Here is a 22736-nt window from a genome sequence, read left to right on the forward strand (position 1 = left end):
TGTGCACGTGCTCAGAACTACGTAAACAATGGAAATTTACCTGGTAAGTCTGCTGCCACCTAGCGCCTCAAAGTCTCCCATTACACCAAAGCCAGTCACAGTAATTTTCCACGCGGCAGCAGAAGAAAAAGTCCAACATGACGGCTCAAGTCTGTTTTGTCCAAACAAGTTTTACAACAATCTGCTTTCTTGTGGAAGCATGCACATTGAAAGATTCATAGTGGACATTCAATGTAAACAAACAGAGTAATACCCAAGTCACAATTAAAGCGGAGGTTGAGCTTTGTGAGCAAACTCTAGGCATTGACTGGCGTGTAGAGGTTGGTGAAAGATCGCACGACAGGGCGGTCACAGTCAATTTGTAAATTTGTAATCTTCTGTTGTTCTGGCGCCTGCCCGATATGCGCAATGCCAACCAGACCACAAATTGGATCAGAGTTAGTCAAACTATTGCTAATTATGGTCCTTGATTGAACTTATTTTGGTTTCAGACGGGCAAAATTAACATAACATTTACAGTGGCTCGTCTCTTGACAAGATCGACGTCTGAAACCTAGTCGCTCTAGAGTCGTTTCAAACAACTGCATCAGCCGATCTTTGCGACCTCTCCAGTCGCTCCTAACTGTTTCAGACGTCAAACTTTTCATGTACTTAGTTTAGAATTTGGTTCAGCGTGACCCTAATCGTCCTTCTGAAATGGGTGTTACTCGAACATGCAGTATGCTGATCCTTTTTATAAAGAAAACACATCATCTGAACATGGGATGGCTTACTTCAATCCAAATTTATTAATGGTGTTCATCTGTATTAACAAAGCAATACCATATAAATATATATGTAACATAAACTATAACAATGTTTGTAAAATGTAATTACTGGTTGTTAGAAGATATGCAAAAAAGTGTCAAATGTGTTTGTGATTACTGAATGGGTAGAAAATGAATTCTTTTGATGGAACTCAGAATGTGAAATGAGTTCCAATTGATGATAAAATCCTTCCTGCTTTGGGTTGAGTCGACACTGTACATCAAATCTTGCAGCCCTTTGCTGCCGTTATGGTTATTTTAGTACAAGCCCTTTCCCTGCAACAGGTTGGACATTTATGACTTCAAATGTTTGCGACTGATGACCTCAGTCATTGTGTTCAATTTTGATCGAGCGATTTGGTACTAGCAAACATGGTCTTCACTTAGATCTTTTAGATGAGTGGAAGTTGGTCAAATCTTTCTGCCAATTACAGCCACTATTGAACCAATTCACCTGACGTCATCTTCAAATTATGTCAATCTGTGCGTTATTCAGTGGAGTGCGCTTTTTAGGCGACGCAGAGTTTACACATAAACCTATTGACCACCAATATCGTGAGCGTGGCACAGTCACCGCGTGTGACACGCGTGCAAGGGGTCAATAGTCATTTTGGCGCAAGCCGTTCTAACGCTGCTATTGTCCTCAGGCTTTAAGCAAACAGTGTTAATTAAGCCATGTCCAAAACCAAAGCTTATACCATTGTTTCAGACCTATCCCAATATATAATAGGGATTACTTTCAACGACTGTTAAAGGCTGTGGACACTATTGATATTTACTCAAAATAATTATTAGCATAAAACCTCACTTGGTAGCGAGTAATGGGGAGAGGTTGGTAGTATAAAACATTGTGAGAAACGGCTCCCTCTGAAGTGGAGTAGTTTTCGAGAAAGAAGTAATTTTCCACAAATTTGATTTTGAGGTCTCAAAATCAACCATCTAAACGCACACAACTTTGTGTGATAAGGGTGTTTTTTCTTTCATAGTTATCTCACAACTCTGATGACCAATCAAGCTCAAATTTTCACAGGTTTGTTATTTTATGTATATGTTGAGGTACACCAAGTGAGGAGACTGGTCTTCGACATTTACCAATAGTGTCCACTGTCTTTAACACCCCTTCATCATAACTGAAACCATGGTACATTAGCACTGTCATAGTAGATTTAGCCATCAATGACAACCCCTGCACAAGCTACTATATGAAATCAATCATTCCTAACTGTATAATTCACAATTCTTTTGACTAATGTAGAGGAACAGGGGTGATATGTGGGTCCTACTACTTGCCGTCAAATCGCCGTCGACTCACTTGTGCCGTCAACTCGCCGTCAACTCCTCCAATATACTTTTAAAATCCACAAAAGAAGCATAGAACTGTAAAGTATCAGCTAAAAGAGAATTCTCATAAGTTTTAGGTTATATTTTGGAATAAAAATTGAATTTTTTTATCTTTGAAAAAAATTATTTTGAAGCAGCAAAACCGTTGGCCGCCATCTTGCTTTTTTCACATGGGTTAGTCTTGGCCCAAAATGTCAATGATTTGTACTATTTTTTATATCAACACAAAGTCGTTTTTGTAAATGAAATTTTACCGAAAACCAAGAGAAATATGTAACACTTCCATGCCCCATTTATAAATTGTTATGTAAACTTAATGAGTTGACGACACGAAAATGAGTTGTTGACGGCGAGTTGACGGCAAGTAGGACCGTAATACGTTAATGACTTGAACTGTGTTAGACTATTTACATCGTCGATGCAAAAGTACTAAAGCAAAAGCCTGGTTAATTTTGTGAGCTACATGTAATAAGATGAATAATTTGTAGAATTTTTTCCTCTAGACCTTTCTTTTATTGATAAACAAATTGCCTTGGTTGGCACGGCCGGACGAATGTTAGTAAAACAACTCAATCGTATAAACAGATGTTTTAACCATTTCAACATTTTCTGCAAACTTTTAATTAATAAAATACCTCTCATAATTAGTTGTTTTGTTTTCACCAAAATCAACACAATTTTTGAATAATTTTGTCAAATTGTTACAAACAGTTGCAATCTTTTTTTTTTATTTGCATCTATGGCTTTTCATAGTTTTCCAATCTGGGCTGGCCAAAACTCGGGCTGTGAGGTTGCAAAATGAAGGTCTATATAACAAGATTTTGTTTGACATCTTTAAGAGTAAACAAATGTTAGTAATACAATTTAATCCTGTGGTTCTTTTATCTTGGGACTCAAAGACCACTTGTAGTTGTAATTCTGAGGTCAGAAGTCCAAGTGTCCGCTATGCACTGTGTGTGTGCAAAGTGTCAAAATGGTTCACAGTATTGCGTTAACCGTAAAAAGATGCTTGTATACCTTTTTTACACACCGCGCATAAAGGACACATGGATTTCCAGCCTTAACCTCTGATGCAATAATTACACGACTTAAAATTCCTGTTTGTTTCAACTAGTTGTTTCAAGGTTTTGGTAAATTAAATTAGTTGTAACTAAATGTAACTACATTGATTGCCAAATGTTCATATTGACTTCTTACAGTGTCACAGTGGGCTACTGTCGGCTATTATGGGAGTCAATGTAAGGAAATGGGCCAAATTTCATAAACCCGTTAAGCGGAAGATTCTGCTAAGCAAAAATTGAGTGGGGCACCAGTCACAACAATGCAAACCTAATGTAGTTTGTGCTGGTAACCTGTTTCTGTTAAGCAGCATTTTTCTTTGCTTAGCAAGTTTTTGTGCTTACAGGCTTTATGAAATTTGGCCATGGTGAGCTTGTAAACGCACTAGCACTACCTGAAGCGCATTTTAACAGAAAAGGAAAATTGATTCCCAAATAGACTTTAATGCATTGACATCACCCAGACGCCACCTTAGAGGTAAATTGATGACGAAACAATCAAAAGGCAAAGATTTGTATGCGCAGCGCACAGGTTTTGCCTATGAACGGGCGCTTTTTTAACCTCTAGGTGAGTGCGCCCTACTGATATGACATCATGTGCATAAGGTCGTTTGTGTAGGCAAGATTTATTCTCATGATATTGTCAGGTGAATGACAATTTATCATGGCTCGACCAGTTTTTGTAATCCCGAATCAGTCGCAATTATATAACATTTGTTGCCAAAAAAATTGTTGATTTTCAGAAAGAATGGGTGATTTTCAGAAAGAATGGGCAAGTCTGTATTGTCTGAAATTGTCCGGTTAATAGAATTGTGTTTCCGTTGAGAAGTCTATTTATAAGTCAACTTGTATGAAGATTTGAAACAATAAATCATTTGATTTGACCCCACATGTATTTTTTGGTAGTTTAATTTGGCTTTGATTCCGAGCAACGGCCATTAGTGATGTGTGTGGTGGCTGAGCCATCAAGCATGTTGGACTTAAGCTCAGATGTTTCTGATCAGCAGAGAGTGGGTTTGAGTCCCGGTCTTGACACTTGTGTCCTTTAAAATGTCTGAGAACAGCGACAAAAAAAGACTAAAGAAATGAACGGCAGCAGCAGACTTGCTATTTTTTATTTTTCATTTTTTTTACTGTTAGATATTGAACACATATTCAGCACTGCTTTCAACTAACGAGGCATCTCAAGTCCCTCACAGAGAAATAAGTCTGAGCAAAGTAGAGAAACAGTTCTGTCCTTAGAAAAAGAAACCTCGATTGTTGCCTCCAGATCGGTGGCCCCGACTACCGCCCAAAGGGTCTCGTCTGTTGGGAACTCGCGGCAATGGATTCAGAAGAGGATCACGGCCCGGTGCTTGCTCCGGAAATGGGACGATATCGGGTTGTCTTGAAAACGGCCCGATGGTTGGATCTCTTCTGATGGGAATGTTGTGAGGTTGGCCCAGACCGGCGAAGGGATCCAAATCAGAATTTCCACCCCTGTAGAATTTGAAAAGAAAGAGCCAAAAATGTTACGGGATTTTTACAGATGGAGTATCTTGGCGGAGGAGTTTAGCACACTGAACCCAAGCTCTGGTGTTTCTGATTGGTTCGAGTCCCAGTTTTGACACTTGTGGCCATAAAACGTTCAAGTGATTGCATGGCGCTTGAAGGTCTTTTTAAAAAGTATGTGCATGTCAAAGTGCAAGTGTATCTTCGCAATTCCATTTCAAATGAATCTTGTCTTTACACAGTCAAACTGCATACATTTAGAAATGTCACAAGATCAAAGAATAAGAGGGGACCAGTTGCTTCTTGACTTGATGCCTCCTTTGACGGTTACCATACTTGAGCCCATTGCATGAGTAGAACAGCCACGTGTTTAATGATTAACCAACAACAAGGGTTATGTGAGAGTAGTGCATGCTGGGAAAAACAGCCGGGCAGCATTACCTCTGGGGCGAGATCAATCGCCACTGGGATCGAGGTTGGCTTTCGCCTACTCTAAAGTTCGTCTGGCACCCAAATGGACTCACCTATATCCTGGTGGGTATCCAGGCATAGTCGGGAAGAGCGGTTGCGGAGGAAAGAACACCCCTGGTCTGACCGGTAACGATCGATCCATCAGATTCCTCCTGTATCTCTCAAGATCCTTCTTGTTCTTGTATTTCTGTTTGTAAAGCTATAAGAAAGATGAAGATGCAGGGATATTGCTCGGTTAATACTTCGTGCAAATGCAAAATGTGATACGAATGTTGACGTCGCAGGGCTGTGTCACAGTGAATGTGTAGTTGCAGGAGTTGAGCACTGGGAATTGTTCGTTGCGAATTTGTTATGACAAAATTTGGCGGAAGTCTGAAACTGGGCTTGAGGGTAACTTGAGTTAAAAGATTGAAATAAAAAGATCAAACCATCGCTCATGAAACTCTTCCACCTCTTGACGACATTTAAAAGAATTGCAGCCATGATATTCTTCCCACTTTGTCTTGCTCTTTTCTGAAGGGTCCAATATCATGCCTTGTTCGGAGTGTAATTAGAAATCAAATGGAGCTTCTTGGAGATTTGAGAGTGTTTCTTCCCAAACCTGCCATCAATATCACCAAACTCTTCCTAACTGAGGATTAATCTTTGGACTTGGGACGATTTTAGTTCTGAGTTCGAAGACGTAAGGATGCATTGAACCCTTCCTAAGTTAGGATAGATTACTCGTCTTCACTTGAGATAGGATTAATCCTAGAATTTTGTGAAATCGGCCACTGTTACCTCTTTCCAATCGAGATTACTGTCCGAGTCCCTGCATCCAAAATCCCTGAGGAGGAGCTGTCTCCATAGCGACATATCGGCGGCCATGTTGTAGAATTGTTGACATACCTCGGCAATATTAAGCAGACTAGTTGCATCCAGATAGCTCAGAATCAGGAGCTGGGCGATAAGACAACATTTTTACAAATATTTCATCACTTTTTGTTAACGCGGAACTACCTAAGTACAGGATTTCCCATAGAGCTCACAAATGAGGCAAAACCATTAGATGAACAAAAAGTTTTAAAAAATTCTTTGGCTGCAACGCGCATCTGGAACTCTCTTCCACTTAATCTTAGATTTTGTTTCTGTACCACAAAATTCAAATCTCTTCTCAAAACTTATCTTATGTCACATATTTTCAAGGACTAATTTTGTTGTGTCTGTTTTCTTCCGTTTTGCTTTTGGTTTTATTGTGACTTAAACACCCGGCAACTTTGATACGAGTGCGCATTACTCGTATTGATATCTGGTTATTAATTATTAATTTTTATTATTACTACTCTCATTACTAGTGATATGAGATGGAAAACATGACAAAATATATATCATAGAAAAAAAAAGGTGCTCTTTCCAACAGGTCGCAGTTTGTTGGGGCGATGTATGTATGCAAGGCAGGAAATAACGGTTGCAGTAATAAGCGCTAAATGGGCTTAGGGTGGGGACAGTAGTTATGTGCTGTGACCATTAGAAACACTTACCTGGACTTCAGGAACTAGACCCAGTAGACCATTTAGAGGAACAAGACCCAGCTCTGAAATAAAGTTAACAAATAACTTTGCTCAATTAGTTAACAATAATAACCGTATTTATAAGCGCCTTTTGCCAAAGGATACAAAGCGCCAGGTATTATTACTGCATGGAGCGAGGTGAATTTTGAGATATAAGACCTAATCCTTAAGCACCATGTAATGGTTTACAAGGTGCTGTGACGCAAATTTGATTGGTATGTTTTTGGAAGCTCAACGTCCTCACTCACAGCCGAGAAGCTAAATTGCGAAGGGCGCAGCTGCAAAAGGGCGTATTGTTGCCGAGCAATTAAGACCATCGGACTCAAGCTCTGGTGTTGTTTCTGATCCGCAGAGTGTAGGTTCGAATCGCAGGTGTAACACATGTGCCCTTAAAGCCATTGGACCCTTTCGGTGAACAGTATTGTCCAAAGGCCCACACTTCGTGTATCACAACATATATACAAAATAACAAACCTGTGAAAATTTAGGCTCAATCGGTCATCGTTGTCGGGAGAAAATTATGGGGAAAACCAATAAATCCGTAATTCTCGACAACGAGAATTGATAATTGTTTTAATGTTTTCTCGAAAAGTAAAGCATTTCATGGAATAATATTTCAAGAGAAGTCTTTCACCATTACCTTCTGTAAACCCTGTAAGTTTTGTAAATCTGTGAACTTTTTTTTTTTCTGTGCCGAAAGTGTATAATGGCTTTAAGCAACGGATGGGACAGAAAGCTATTGGTCATGCGTGTTGTGTAATGCATGTAAAAGAACCCCTTATCGAACAGAGAAGGGATTCGCCCCAATGCTCCTGCGATGAGTCTTAGAAGGTCTGATGGCAGGAAACAGTAGCGGCCTGAAATGCGCCCAATCCTGGCTAAAAATTTGAATCAGAGTAGATGATGGACTCGAAATAAGAAGACTTTACCTGATCTTGTTGTCAGCAGCAGAGGATAGGCAACTGCATCTTTATAGAGTCTGGACACCTGGGGAAGATTGGTATACCGTGGCTGAGGATCATCTGATAATCAACCACACCAATAAAAACGGTAAGTTATGATAATATCAATAATACTAGGTTCTTATATATAGTGCTTTATCACACCCCCTAGAGGCGAATCAAAGCGCTCAGTATTTCTTCCTGCTAGGTATTTTGGTGCTTTGTTTTAAAAAGTGCGAGACCTTTTCCAGTAAGGTCTTTAACAATTATTTATCGCCAATGTTGTGTAATTCCCGTGACAAAAGAACACAGTAACACTTTTTCCACTAAAAGAAGGGGCTGCCCCAGCACCTTGTTGACACTTACACGCCGGTGTTACATAAATGGGTCTCATAATTCATAAACCTCAAAAACCTGTCTGGAAATAAATAACGATTAGCCCTTTGAGACGCCCATAGATAAAGTCTGATCTCAAAACTTAGTTACAATATCAGGGATGTGATAGTCTGTTGAAAAAAAAAATACCTAAACTTTGAGCTCAAAGCGTGAAAAATTGCGAGCACAAAAGTTTACAAGTGCGAATGCCTGTTTACATACATTTATCTTTCGTTTTGAAAGCCCTACAATGCAATCTAGGGTGTTTCGTGTGGGGTGGGTCCTTAAAAAAACTGATGTTCGGTTAAAAACAGAGAAATCACATCCCTGTAATAGGCCTATTAATATAAGATAGTTTACCATATTAAAGAAGATATTCATCCATTATTAAAGGAACACGTTGCCTTGGATCGGACGAGTTGGTCTATAAAAAGTGTTTTGTAACCATTTGTTATAAAATGAATATGGTTGGAAAGATATTTTAAAAGTAGAATACAATGATCCACACACATTTGACTCGAAATTGCGTGGTTTTCCTTCAACTTTACGAACTAACACGGTCGGCCATTTATGGGAGTCAACAATTTGACTCCCATAAATGGCCGACCTTGTTTGTTGACGAGGTAAAAGGAAAACCATGCAATTTCGAGTGATGCTTGTGTGGATCATTATATTCTACTTTTATAATATCTTTCTAACCATATGCATTTTATAACAAACGGTTACAAACGCTTTTCAAAGACCAACTCCACCGATCCAAGGCAACGTGTTCCTTTAATCTATACAAACATACCTACTGTTATTACATAATCACTTGGCTTCAGCTGTAGATTAAATCGAGCTTTACCAGATGTTACCCCTGCAAAGGAAGAAAATCAAGATAACAATATAAAACTGGTGAGCAAAAAGGCACTGGACACAAGTTGGTAAACGTCGAAGACTAGTATTCTCACTTGATGTACCCCATTGGATGCATACAATAACAAATCTGAGAGAGGTGCAAGAGAAAAATGAAATACCACAAATTTGTGTGTACTCAGATGCCTAATAAAAGGCTTCAAGCCTGAAGTCTTTTGATTTTTAGTGAGAATTACCTCTTTCTAAAAAACTATGGGGGCACTTATAGAGGGAGTAGTTTCTCACAATGTTTTATACTCTTCAACAGCTCTCCGTTGCTCGTAACCAAGAAAAACAAATTTGCTAACAATAATTTGAGTAATTATTACCAAAAGTGTAAATTAAAATTAAATTAAATTAAATTCACATTTATTTCCAGTGCCTTTAAGAATGAGGGACTAATTCCAGCTGGTTAAAACATTTTTGTTTATATTCTCATCAATCAGCCCGGGTTGCTGTAGGACTTCCATTTATTTGGGTGCGCCCACAATAAAGTCAAGACCAACCTAGTTGTTTTGTTGTAACTTGACCCTGATATACTCTAGGAACCAATAATTCCCAGGTATTGAACACAGTCAACACGTACACCGAAAAGCTTAACAATAGCCCTTCCCCACGGATAGATCTGTAATCTCTCACTGGGGGCTGACTTTGCTGTGTAATGTAGGTTTTTGCAGGACCATTTAACCTTTGACGTACTTTGCACAAACAACAAGGTACGTGTAGACCTACTGTAAGTAAAGCCACATAGACAACTCCACAGACACACCAGAGGATTCAAGGCAAATTCAGGGTAACTATTAGCATCTAAGTTGGTTCAACAAACAGGCAGTAGTTTTGGAGTTTTTTTTTCTGAGGGGCTACTCAGTAGTAAGTAATTTATACACAGTATGTGTTAGAGGTTTCCCTCGGTAGTATGGGGGTATAAATACACAGTAGTTTTACTTAGAGGTTTTCCTTTCTGATCCCTCGGTAGGAGTATGGTGGTTTATGTAAAGTAGTCTTATACGTTTTCCTTTCTGAGGTTCCACAGCGTAGTGAGGTACATTGTATACACAGTAGTTTTGAAGGTTTTTCTTTCCGAGGTATCCCTCGGTAGTATTGTGGTAAACACAGAGTAGTTTTATACGTTTTCCTTTTTGAGGTTTCACTTCAGTAGTATGGGGGTAAATACAAAGTAGTTTGCAAGGTTTTCCTTTCTAAAGTATCCCTCAGTAGTATGGTGGTAAATACACAGTAGTTTTATACGTTTTCCTTTTTGAGGTTTCCCTTTCCCTCAGTAATAGGCCCTAAATGAAGGTAAATACACAGTAGTTTTGAAGATTTCCTTTCCGAAGTATCCCTCAGTAGTATAGGGGTAGCTAGACAGTAGTTTTTGAAGTTTTCCTTTTGAGGTTTCCCTCTTTAATGAGGTAAATACACAGTAGTTTTCCTAAGTTTCCCTAACTTCCCTAGTTTCCTTAGTTTTCCTAAGTTTCCCTAACTTAGGTTTCCCTCCTTAAAAAGGAGGTAAAGGAGGTAACTTCTCTTAGTTAATGAATCTGAGGAAGACTTCAGGCCCTGAAGCTTTTCTTCCGCATCTGAAAGCAGACAATTATCTGCAACAATAGTGTTTTTTTTTTTCCCTGTTTTTTTCTTAGCAACTTCGATGACCAACTGAGTCTAAATTTGCACAGGTTTGTTACTTTATGCATATGTTGGGATAATTCACCAAGTGAAAATACTGGTCTTTGACAATTACCAACCATGTCCAAGGCTGGATTTCACATAGAGTTAAAGACAGTGGACACTATTGGTAATTGTCAAAGACCAGTCTTCTTACTTGGTGTATCTCAACATATGCATGAAATGCATGAAATAACAAACCTGTGAACATTTGAGCTCAATCGGTTGTCGAATTTGCGAGATAATAATGAAAGAAAAAACACCCTTGTCACACGAAGTTGTGTGCTTTCTGATGCTTGATTTCGAGACCTCAAATTCTAAACTTGAGGTCTCGAAATCAAATTCGTGGAAAATTACTTCTTTCTCGAAAACTACGTCACTTCAGAGGGAGCTGTTTCTCACAATGTTTTATACCATCAACCTCTCCCCATTACTCGTAATCAAGAAAGGTTTTATGATGATAATTATTTTGAGTAATTACCAATAGTGTCCACTGCCTTTAAGACTAGTCTTATCTCTAGTTAGGACTAGCCATCTGTTTTTCATATCTTCTTCTAATGCTCGTCCTAACTCTCTGTGAAATCGACCCCCACTGCCTTCAAATACCAACTGATGGTTTTTCCTTGCCCTGAACTGAAATATTTGTAATCTGTGTTTCCATTTCTTCCATTTAGGTTCAACAAGGCTTTTTTAAAGTGGAATCTACTGTATGTATCATGGTAAAACCTTCCCAAACCGAACTCCTCAGGAGGGTCAACTTTTTGGTTGCCACCGGTTTTTTGCTGGTGCTGGGTATTGTGTTCATCGGAATGACCTACGTGGACATCAGCGTACCCAACACATCTAGGGTTGGTGACCGGCTAGCCTTTGCCCTCCGCTGGCTGGTCCTATCACTGGTACCCTTGGTGTCCTGTGTGGTGGTAAGTTATAACCTCATTAGGCCAAATCGAAACAAAAACTTGTTTAGTGTCCCCGCCCGCTTACTTTTTAGAGGTCACATTCATTTTTTCTTTTCTTTTTAAGAAAAAGGATACGTTTTTACAATCTCAGACGAAAACAAATAAATTTTGAAAAACAGCCCAGCAGTTTAAAAAATGTTAGAACAGGCCATTTTTTATCCTTAACAACCCTGTTTAACATATTTTTAATCTTTTCTTTCAGTTAGTTGCCCGAACCCGTAAGAGCAACATCGAGACGGCAGGCTACGATCCCACCCTGGCAGTATCGCAAAAAATTGTGGAAGCTAAACAACGGGTCCTCCAAAACACCTTAGAGCAGACCCTGATCCACATGTTGGTTGTTCTGGTCATCAGCTCGTACCAAGAGGGCCAGAGTCTTAAGATCGTCCCGATACTCGTCTTTGTTTTCGTCTGCGGGCGATTGATGTTTGCCATCGGGTACCTGGCCACGGATAACCGCATAAATCGTGGCCTGGGATTCGCTATGACTTTCATGCCCAATATCTTGGGCACATTCTACTGTGTGTACTGCTTGTACACTCGAGGTCCTGGTGCAGGCATCCCAAGTGAGTAGTGGAGACATCACCAGGGGGGTTCCAAATTAACACTGGACAGCTGGCCAGCGACTATAGCATCCGGCTAGTAAACTTAACACCGTACAAGTCCAGCAGTCTTGTATTTTTTAATAATAACACCACACTGTAATTTTATACTCAGATGATAAACACATATCTTTTAATTCATTTGAGTATTGAAGTAATGTATTACCTAGGGCTACAAATTAACACTGGACCACCGGCCAGAGGACCGTGATTTTAGCTTTGCGCCAGTAAACGTAAGAACGTACAAGTCCAGCAGTCTTGTATTTTTTAATAATAACACCACACTGTATTTTTATACTCAGACTGATAAACACATATCTTTCAATTCATTTGAGTATTGAAGTAATGTATTACCTAGGGCTCCAAATTAACACTGGACCACCGGCCAGAGGACCGTGATTTTAGCTTTGCGCCAGTAAACGTAAGAACGTACAAGTCCAGCAGTCTTGTATTTTTTAATAATAACACCACACTGTATTTTTATACTCAGACTGATAAACACATATCTTTCAATTCATTTGAGTATTGAAGTAATGTATTACCTAGGGCTACAAATTAACACTAGACCACAGGCCAGAGGCCACTGACTTTAACATCGGGCCAGTAAACTTAAAGGGTGGCTGCAGTTTTTTTTTTCTTTTTTCATTTAAACGATTAAACATGACTTTTTAAACCTGAAATTATATATTTTTTTATTTTTTATTATTCATTTAAAGCCATTGGACCCTTTCGGTAAACCCTGTTGTCCAAGGCCCACACTTTGTGTACCACAACTTCTATATCAAATAACAAACCTGTGAAAATTTAGGCTCAATCGGTCATCGGAGTCGGGAGAAAACAACGGAAAACCTCACCCTTGTTTCCGCGCGTTTCTGCGTGTTATGACATGTGTTAAAAATAAATCCGTAATTCTCGTTAACGAGAATTTATATTGTTTTGCTGTTTTCTCAAAAAGTAAAGCATTTCATGGGCTTATATTTCAAGAGAAGTCTTTCACCATTGCCTTCTGTAAACCCGGTAAGTTATTTGTAAATCTGTGAACTTTTTGTTTTTTTTCTGAACCGAAAGGGTCCAATGGCTTTAAACGATTAAACATGACTTTTTAAACCTGAAATTATATATTTTTTTATTTTTTATTATTAAATGCGCAAGTATTTATAAAAATGGTTATCAAAAGATTAGGGGAACCCACCCCGCCCCTAAAAGGGAGCCTTCATTTGCATAAACGTGACGTCATGTCGGTAACTCGAGTGTGGCCTGGTACCTATGCGCATGTAGTTAGAGACCAGACTCTGTTTGCCGACGATATGTTTGAATTCCCGACGTGACGTCGATGGTGGGGGGGGGGCGGTAACAATCCACAAAAGGGGGGGGCATGACTTATTCGCTAATTACGCAAGTCAGATATGTCGGGAATAAACAGAACACATTTTATTGATGTTCAGTACTTATATCAGAAATAAATGACAGCAAAATTAACTGTTTTATTTGAATTCACTGCAGCATTCCTTTAAGACTGTACAAGTCCAGCGGTCTTGTGTATTTGAATAATAACACGTCACTGCATTTTTTTTTTTGGACTGATCTTTCAATTGAGTATTGAAGAATAACCCATTAATAAATTGAGATGAGTCTTCTCTTCATGCTTGTTCCACAAACGGCTCAAAATTTTAAAAAACGTGTAGAAAGTGTTCTCATTTCTGACTCTGGTCTTGTTACAAATTTATCAGGTCCATTTAAGATTTTATACTGCAAGCCATGTAATGTAGTCTTGTTGATGTTTCCCTTCATTTTGGGCCCTGAACTCACCAACATAGATGGAGTCGGTACTAGTTGGCAAGCTGGTTTCAAAATATTTGGTTCCAATCGTGTCTCATAGCTCTCTCTCTGCCATTGAGATTGACTAACGATCTTGTATATATGCAAAGTGAAATGGTGTAAAATACGACACGTGTAAAATTATATTAATTTTATTTTAACGCCATTGGACACTTTCGGTAAACAGTATTGTCCAAAGGCCCACACTTCGTGTATCACAACTTATATACAAAATAACAAACCTGTGAAAATTTAGGCTTAATCGGTCATAGGAGTCGGGAGAAAATAACGGGAAAACCCACCCTTGTTTCCGCACCTTTCGCTGTGTCATGACATGTGTTTACTATAATCCGTAACTCTCGTTGTCCAGAATTGATAATTGTTTTAATGTTTTCCCATAAAGGAAAGCATTTCATGGAATAATATTTCAAGAGAAGTCTTTTACCATTACCTTCTGTAAACCCTATAAGTTATTTGTAAATCTGTGAGCTTTCATTTTTTTTTTCTGTTCCGAAAGTGTACAATGGCTGTAACTAATCCAGTTACATGCTTCTCCTCATTGAACCCAAGTCTCAACACTTCTGGGGTTCTTCAGCTGTGCCACAATCTGTTATTGTCCATTATTATCAGTTAAATGCATTTTGTTTGGTCGAACGCTCACCTGGTGGGTCTATTGACCCCTTGCAAGCACGTCACACATTATGGTGGGCAATAGGTATTTGTGTAAAGGCTGCAACGCCAAAAATGCGAGCTTCACTGAATAACGCTCAGTGACATTGTCCACAAAATGGTGCGTTCAAGATTATTCTGATGATGACATCAGGTGGATTGGGTCAAGATGGTAACATGTACTTAAAAACATTGTTGGAAAATTATATGTGCTACCAGAGTGGTACCGTAGCATGCACTGCAGTTGGTTGCCACCAAGTTGCCTGTAAAAGTTGCCTCTTGTGACTTAAGGTCCTTACACACCCAACAAACCCGACCCCTCGTTGACAACCACTTTTGTAGAGTAATCCTTACCATGAATTGCCAACAGACTTCCAACTGGTACACACGCTACGCTGCAAACAGCGCCCTCACATGCCGGATGGTGGTAAATCAGCTTATGGACGCCGTTGACTCTCCAACCGTGAGGCATGTTTGCACTGATGTCGTCCTGGATGACGACAAGTACGTCCTCCGTTTGATCGTCCGATGATGAGGGTGTCGATTGAGAGGGGTCTGCTGATGAGTTCAACGAGCTACATATGCTGCAATGTTGCAATATCTGTAAAAAAGTTAACATGAGAGAGGGACATTTTTAGTAATTAAAGACTATTTTTGGCTAACAACAACAACATTTCGAAAGATCGCCTTACAAGGCCTGAAGGCCACTTCAAGGTGAGGGCTACACCAACAAAATGTTACCATTTGTTTTTTGTTTTGCATTTATAGCTTTCCATATTTCTCCAACCTTGGTTGACAAAAACTCAGTCTGTGACATTGCGATAGAAAGTTCTACGTATAATCCTAGTGAGGTTCTAATTACCTCGGCGTGGAACCCCGTCTCCAACATGAGTACATGAAGAACAATGCACAGTGCTTCATTTAAGCTCTTTGGTCTGTTCTCCAGAGACAGCACCTTCAACCTCTGGGGAATCAAACAGTCTGTCGCACTACGGCACAGCATTGGCTCCTTGACTGCCCTGGGCAGAGTATCCTCCTCATCTCTCACTTCCTCCATGACATGTTCGCCTTGCCCTGGAGTCGTCCCTGATGCAGATGGTCGGGACTTGGGCATTTCAGTCGTTCGATTTGTCTCTGAAGTTTCTTTCAACTCTCCTCTTTGAGCATTAAGACTTCGCCGATCCTCTTCCTCGACTTCCATTCGAACAGGATCAGGGCTTGATACCTTTGGAGCGCCTTCAGCTCGAGACGGCAAGATACTCGTAGGATTGATTGAGAAGCCAGATGACTGAACAGCTCCCTCGTGAGTCCTGATGATGCGTATCAGATCACCGGACACAATGTCAAAGTGAGAGAGAGGTGTCTCTGGGTCCCCACCCAAGGCCTCGCGGCCGTTCAGACTCAACTCAAAAGTAGCTACATCATGTCTGTATTAATTATATGTATAAAAGGATAAATAAAAAACAGAAATTCATGATTAAAATCTCTCCATTTCGTAGCTTTAGACATTAGACTTACTGTTTCAAAGCATGTCATGGTTGAGTGGTTTGGTATAATTGGACTCGAAATTCTAGTTGCTGAGTCATTAGGGTGATGGTTCATGACACTTTTTAGAACTAGAATTGCTTCTGTTCACCCCAAAAAAGCAAAGGTAAAATGGGTACCGGTGAGGGCAGATGTAGTTCTTGTGACTGATTTAGCGTAGTGTGCTACACATACTTGGCAGCACAGGCTGTTTTCCCAGTGAGCTGAGGTGGTTTTTAAGGAATGAAATACATGGCCCAATGACCAGGAGGTATTATGTTCAAATCAGTACTCATTCTCAGGAATAGCACTATTAGCTGGGCGGCGATTTCAAAATGCCTTCTAAAACTGGCAAACAAAATTCCGGGGGGGGGGGGGGGTAGCTTTGAAAAATCTCACGCATAGCTGGCCTCTGGACTTGGCATCTCTGAGGTAGATGGCCGGGAGACTTTTGGTTTTGCATAAATAATTAATAATATATTCTACGACTAGAATTTCTAGACCCAGTAACTGGGGCTCTGTACTTGATTACTGGGTCTAGGAAGGATGCTCGTTCTGTACTTCTAGAAACTTTTAGGCTCCCCCCCCCCCATTTAAACATGGGGGAGCTAATTTATTCCTCCGTGATTTAATTAAACATGCACTGACTGATCGATCATGCTGATCATTGCGAGGGAGTGATATGATTATTCGTATAGTTACCCAAAAAGACTTGCGACTGTGCCTTTGACTGCATCAATGGTAGGATCTGCATCGAACTCTACTCTTTGAGTTCGACCCTCAAGTCTTACTCTCAACTTCATGATGTTTTTTCAGCGTATGCAGACTGAAATAAGACAATCTAACAGACAAAACGCAGGATCACACATTTCATAACAAGCTTCGACGAAGCTTCTTGTAAACATTGAATAGCGCCACCAAGCGACGAAAAGATCAGTCTCCCGTTGAGGGTTTTTTTTCTGACGGATGCCGTCCAACTTTCACTCAGTAGTGTTTTTCTAGAAAATCTGATGATGTCTTTAAAGGATTCTAGCGGTTTTTTCAAATTCTGATAAAAGCGACGATAACTTCATAATCAGTTTCCTGAAAAAGAATTTGGAAATTAAATACAGCCGACAAATTAATGTCCACACACATCATATTTTGTGCGACCATCATTCAACCCATAGAGCAGTAATTTCAACCAGACAAAAAATAGCAGTCCTGTGATTATTTTGGGCTTGTTCCATTGTGTATGAATAAGGAAGAAATAGTAAAGAAATTTTCAGCATATCACACTCTCCTTAATTTGGTGAAGTGGTTTTGCCACATCAGAGTATGACAAAACCGGTGTGGCGGTTTCAACTTTCCGCCGTGTTCAGTTTTCCGAATGACCAAAATACGGTAACATTACATCATGGGACGCCTGCGCACAGCAAGCGAACGAAGTCAATTGTTATATGCTTTACTGAGTCCCGGAAAACTGAGCACGGCGGAAAACTGAAACCGCCACACCGGTACAATTCCGACTTCTTCAGAATAGACCTTATCGCAAATACCAATGCGCAAGCGCAGACTGTTGAATGAGGTGTATTGTGGGATATATATGAATCAAATTTGTAATCAGCTAGACCACAATGCACCTAATTCCAAGCTTTACGCGCGCGCCCCAGTATTTGCGAAAAGGTCTATTTGAAGCACCGTTAGAACGGTCTAGCGCCCTCTGTGGTCAAAATGTACTAAGTCTGGTTCTTATTATGCATGCAATGCTAACTATACTAGGGCAAGATTGGCATACATTGCTCCCATTGGCTGGTGTCTGTATGCTTTATAGCTTCAATTATAAACTTTAAGCCGCACAGAGCACCGTTCATCGCGTCGCAAAGACCAGTTAGAGAATTCTACTTACAGGGCTTAAAAACAGTCTAGCTCTAGATTGAGTTGAGTTAATGATGTTGACGTGTTATTTGTTTGCAAAGCTCTGAGAGTCTAAAATGGCCACAGACTGCTAAGCTTGCATGCTGTGCAGCAGATTCGTCAAAAAAGGGTAGGGGTTGATGTCAGTTCCCGGGTGCCGCGGGCCCAATATAATTCCCCTTTAATCTCCAAAATGTCCTTCCTGGTGATTTCTTCTTCTTCTTCTAAATATTACTTACATAACTATACTATCAGCAGCAACGCAACATCATGCATCAGAGCTTGTGTCTCCAAAAATACCATCTTAGGTAGGCTTTAATTATGCATCATTGTGAAGTGGTAATTGATCGCAGTATTAATTTTTGAGAAAAACCACTACATTGAGGCACCGTTAGATCGGTTAGGCGCCCTCTTGTGATTGACTTCACGCACTGTGATAGTTATATTCCCCTTTATCTCCAATATTACAAAATTGTGAATTCAAACTATTTTGTGCACTAGACAACAACACAAAACATTTAAGAATTAGCTATACTAGCAAACTGCTTGACCCATTCAAAACATCAACCACTGGACTTGGTTGCAGCAGTTCTTCCCGTTCACGGCACGGGGCGTAGTACGGCACGGGGCGTAGTACGGCACGGGGCGGTCCACCGCGGTGGCATTCGGAGGGAAGGGCTCGTGGGGGCAAGCGGAGCTCTGTCCCCCACAAGCGTGCACGGCCGACTTGGTCCGTTAATGCAGGACAGAAAGCGCGGTTGGGCACACGGCCGGCTGGGTGTTAAATGCACTGCTTTATTGTGATAACCAGTATTCTCATTTGTATCTCAAAATCTTAACACATGCAAACAAAATCCGAATCTGTAAACAATTTAATTGGCTCAATGAGTTGGCCTATCGAAGTTGCAAGAATATAATGTAATAGAACACTCTGTTGCACAAGTGTGTTTTCAGATTTCTGAAGAAGGCTTCAGGCCTAAAGTATTTTTCGAAATGACTTCTTTCTAAAAACAACGTTACTCCAGAGGGAGTCGTTTCTCACAATATTTTATAATATCAACAACTCTCCTTTGGTCGATACCCACAATTAAGTTGTTCGCTAGAATATAATGGGTCACTTTTGAGTAATAAGAATACGACCCAAAGTGTTCAGTGCCTTAAAAATTAGCCTTTTTGAGATATGGGGGACACCGTGATTATAAATACAAGTGCACGTTGGTTTGGGTGTAATTCAGACAACACAACAGTGATGGTATAGTGACCACCATACTTCGAAACTAAGTTTCGACCACAGCAAAGAAGTCTCCATTCATTAATTTCTACATGTCGCCCATTAAACCCCGTCAACAGCAAAAACATGCCCACCGAAAAGCATTAGTTCGGGAGTCCTCCATTAAAGCCCATTACTTTCCACTGTTTTGTTCTCCCGTAGCCGATTTATGAATAATTAGGCCACCTGGAGTCTTGTTTTTACCAATCAAGTCCATTGATTGGTCAGTGGTCGCTGTGGAATGTCACCTCATCGAGGTCAGTCTTTATTATGCAAATTAGGAGGTTTGCGCTTTTTTTCGTGCCAGCCAAATATCGTCTGCTCGGCATTTAACTCGTGTAGCGGACGACTGGAGGACTTCATGCTGTATCTCTGCTCTTCGTGGGACTTGGACGTCGCGTTTTCTGATGAACTTTACCTGTAAATTTAACGAAATTCTCACCATGGCCAGTCATGTGCATTCAGAAACATTTTGGCAACAACTGTGCACTTTTAGAACTAATTCTGACAGTCTTTATTGAAGGTTTGGTCAAGTATACACGGCAGGGAGAAAACCTCCTTGCATTTTTTGTCAACGACAGGCGACAGAAGTTTTTATATAAAACTGCAGTTCAGATTAAATTCACTGTTGAGTGCTTCAGTACATCTCGTGTGTTCCACGAAGTTAATTCCGACGACAGACTTTAAAAGCTAAATGTTAACTTCGGTGTTGAGCTGCGAGGTGGCTGGGGATAACTCCGGTGAATCGCCGCGGAGACTGCAGGGTAAAACTTCACGACCAAAGCCGAAAACAGACCATGGTCATTCAACGAAAGCCAAGGACACCGTTTCATTCAGCCGACAAAAGGTAAGGGATAGCCATTCTCATACCTTAACTTAGCATGCTAAGAGGAACACTGACCTCATATTTCTTAAACTAATTAGTAACATGTAAATTATGTAAGCATACTTTGGAGAACTTTTCGTAGAGAAAAGCCATCCATGTGGTGTAGTTTTCGTTGTGCTTTTCATGCCCTAAGCCCGGGGTGGACCCATCCATCGCAAAGGGGCACTGCCGGTCCTATAACCGCTCCAGCAGGGCTTCGGTGGCTCGAGCTTCATGCAGACCGTTGGCTGGCTGTCGGGGAAGACCTACGGCTCTAGAGTAAGCGGAGCAAAACGAGATTAAAATTCCCAAATCTAGTAATTTGTTTTGTTTTGAACAATCCATAGAAGAAACACGGGACTTAGGTAATTTGTTCAATACAAAAACACCAGAGAATTAGAGAAATAAAAATATTACTTGTAACCTTCCATGGTCAAGTGGTTATAGGATATTTTATTTTTGTTTATTTATTTATTTTATTGACAATTCTTTTATCACCTGAACTTATTTATTTGGTCTATTTGTTGTTTTTTCCAGTCAGAGACAGTGAACAACTGAGGCAGCTGTTGGCGGTGGGCCAAAATGGTGAACATTTTGAGCTAGCCCAGCAGTGAGGTGAGCTCCAGTCCAATGAAGTCAAGAGCTATGGTGGGGCTGTTATCTATGGATGTGTGGTATGTGGACGTACATTGGAGTTCGCCAAAGGACCAAGGTAAAAACAACTTGGCCACATCCGACCTCCACTTTTTAGTACACTTCACCTCTTTGCTTGGACTTAATGCAATTTTGTATTTTTTATTTTATTTTATTTTTATAAAATCTCTTGTGCAACTGAAAAAACAATCTAGTAAGGTTTCCTGAGACATTGATGTACATTTCACTGCTGTACAATGAAAAACATACAATGTAATATCACAAAATGATTAAATCATTTGAACTGAATGAACATAAACTTTTCTCTTTTGAGCTGTGATTATTTCTAAGAAGAAAGGTTGTTAAATTTATTTAGTGACCTTTCTTTAAAAAAAAACCTAAACAAATTAATTAGTGATATAGAGCACAATTATAGTGGAGGTCGGATAATGCTAGTTGACCTAAATCAAGATCAAGATCAAGACAAGATGAAGACTGCAAAGAGTAAGAGAAGATCTAACCCGTTCTCTTACAGAGTCCCACCCCTCGTACCACCCCTCCCCTCATGATATTCGGCAATCTTGTTGATGTTGTCCTTGCTTGAGCAGCTTTTGAGGTGACTTCAGAGTTTCTTGGCATTTCTTGATGTGCATATTGGTCGAAGCCAATGATGCTTTTTAATTAGGAGACTAGTCTTACTGGAAATTTCTGTTGGTGATGATACTTCAAGTCGTCAGTTGTCATGTTAATGAACAATTGTCATGATTTAGTATTTTAAATAGCATAATGTTTATAAAGGATAAAAAGTACACAATTCTTCTGTAAATCATTCAGAATAGTTTTCATTAAATAAAAAAAAATCAAACCAACTACCATAAGTGCGTTACAGTCCAATCACCATTCAATTGATGACTAATGTTTGATTTGGGAATATTTGAAATATATTATTTAGATATTAAGCTAAATTGATATTTACATATTCCTTATATCAGCATTACATCGATTCTGAATGAACACATTTCCAACTGAACAAAAATAACATTGATGAACAAAAACAAAATTAAAAAAAAACATAGCTGAAACCATATTTTAGGTAAAACTTCTTGTAAAAGAATAGAGATAGACCTTTTGCAAACACTTAACTCTTAATGCTCCCAAACTAAAAATCGTTCAAACAAAAGCTTACTTAAATACTTAAGCAAATTATTTGTGAGCGCTGCGAAAAGAAGAGAAGAAAAAAAAGAGAAGCTGAAGAAGATGGGAGAGAAGATAAGGAGGAGAAAAAGAGCAGATCATCCATGGGGAAGAGATGCCAGAAGTACATAAAGGTTTGTATGAATGGTGAGATAGTAAAGGCCTAGAGTATTAGTGTTGGCCTAGAAATAAGACTAACTATCTATTTATCAACAGGTTTAATGGCAACAGGTTAAGTATAAGGTGTGACTGGTGTAGTACTTAGTCTTGTTTCAAAGATGCTAAGGACAAAAAAAACAAGTCCTGAAGAAGTCATGAACCAAAACTAAGAACTACGCCGTCATCACCAGTAAACCCCGAACTGAAGTAGATGATGAAGACTCTCCCTTTAATGTCCCTGATGAGTGACTGGAAGCAAGTCTGGTCAGCTTTTTGCAGCAAAGATTGAGTATAACAGGTCAAGTATAAAGTAGGAGTGTCTGATGGGTGAGTATGAAAGAACAATAACCCCTTTTCTCAACAGCGACTAACTTTTCTCTTTACAGCGTTTAACACTTTTTTCCGCAGCCTAACTGGCCTTCGCAGGCTACACTCTTTATTTTGTTTTCCAGTCTGTAACCAATTCTTGATAAAGTGGATGCTGTGGCTAGCTAATTGTGCACAGATGACAGCTGTTTGGTAAAGTATTAGTGTATCAGGTAAAGTATCAGG

The 22736-nt window shown here is 39.7% G+C and overlaps 2 protein-coding genes across 3 annotated transcripts; one reads left to right on the forward strand and one right to left on the reverse strand.

The window, feature by feature from the left end:
* Positions 1 to 79: 79 nt before the first annotated feature.
* On the reverse strand, positions 80 to 17052 carry LOC139954455 (F-box only protein 7-like). Its single transcript, XM_071954257.1, has 9 exons — positions 16870 to 17052; positions 15506 to 16070; positions 14998 to 15244; positions 8827 to 8892; positions 7647 to 7739; positions 6688 to 6740; positions 5948 to 6106; positions 5221 to 5366; positions 80 to 4684 (listed from the first exon to the last, which is right to left on the reverse strand). Exons 1-9 carry the CDS (start codon positions 16968 to 16970, stop codon positions 4444 to 4446), a joined length of 1671 nt encoding a protein of 556 aa, XP_071810358.1. The 5' UTR covers positions 16971 to 17052; the 3' UTR covers positions 80 to 4443.
* Positions 9569 to 14960, forward strand: LOC139954465 (uncharacterized). 2 transcript variants are annotated; one of them, XM_071954270.1, is made up of 3 exons: positions 9569 to 9723; positions 11270 to 11515; positions 11757 to 14960. In XM_071954270.1, the coding sequence occupies exons 2-3, from the start codon at positions 11312 to 11314 to the stop codon at positions 12126 to 12128; spliced, it is 576 nt and encodes a 191-aa protein (XP_071810371.1). In that variant the 5' UTR covers positions 9569 to 9723; positions 11270 to 11311; the 3' UTR covers positions 12129 to 14960. The 2 variants fall into 2 exon arrangements, with proteins under 2 accessions (XP_071810371.1, XP_071810372.1); XM_071954271.1 differs by having other exon boundaries at positions 9704 to 9800.
* Positions 17053 to 22736: the final 5684 nt, after the last annotated feature.

This window comes from Asterias amurensis, chromosome 2 (genome assembly GCF_032118995.1).
Source record: "Asterias amurensis chromosome 2, ASM3211899v1".
NCBI lineage: Eukaryota > Metazoa > Echinodermata > Asteroidea > Forcipulatida > Asteriidae > Asterias > Asterias amurensis.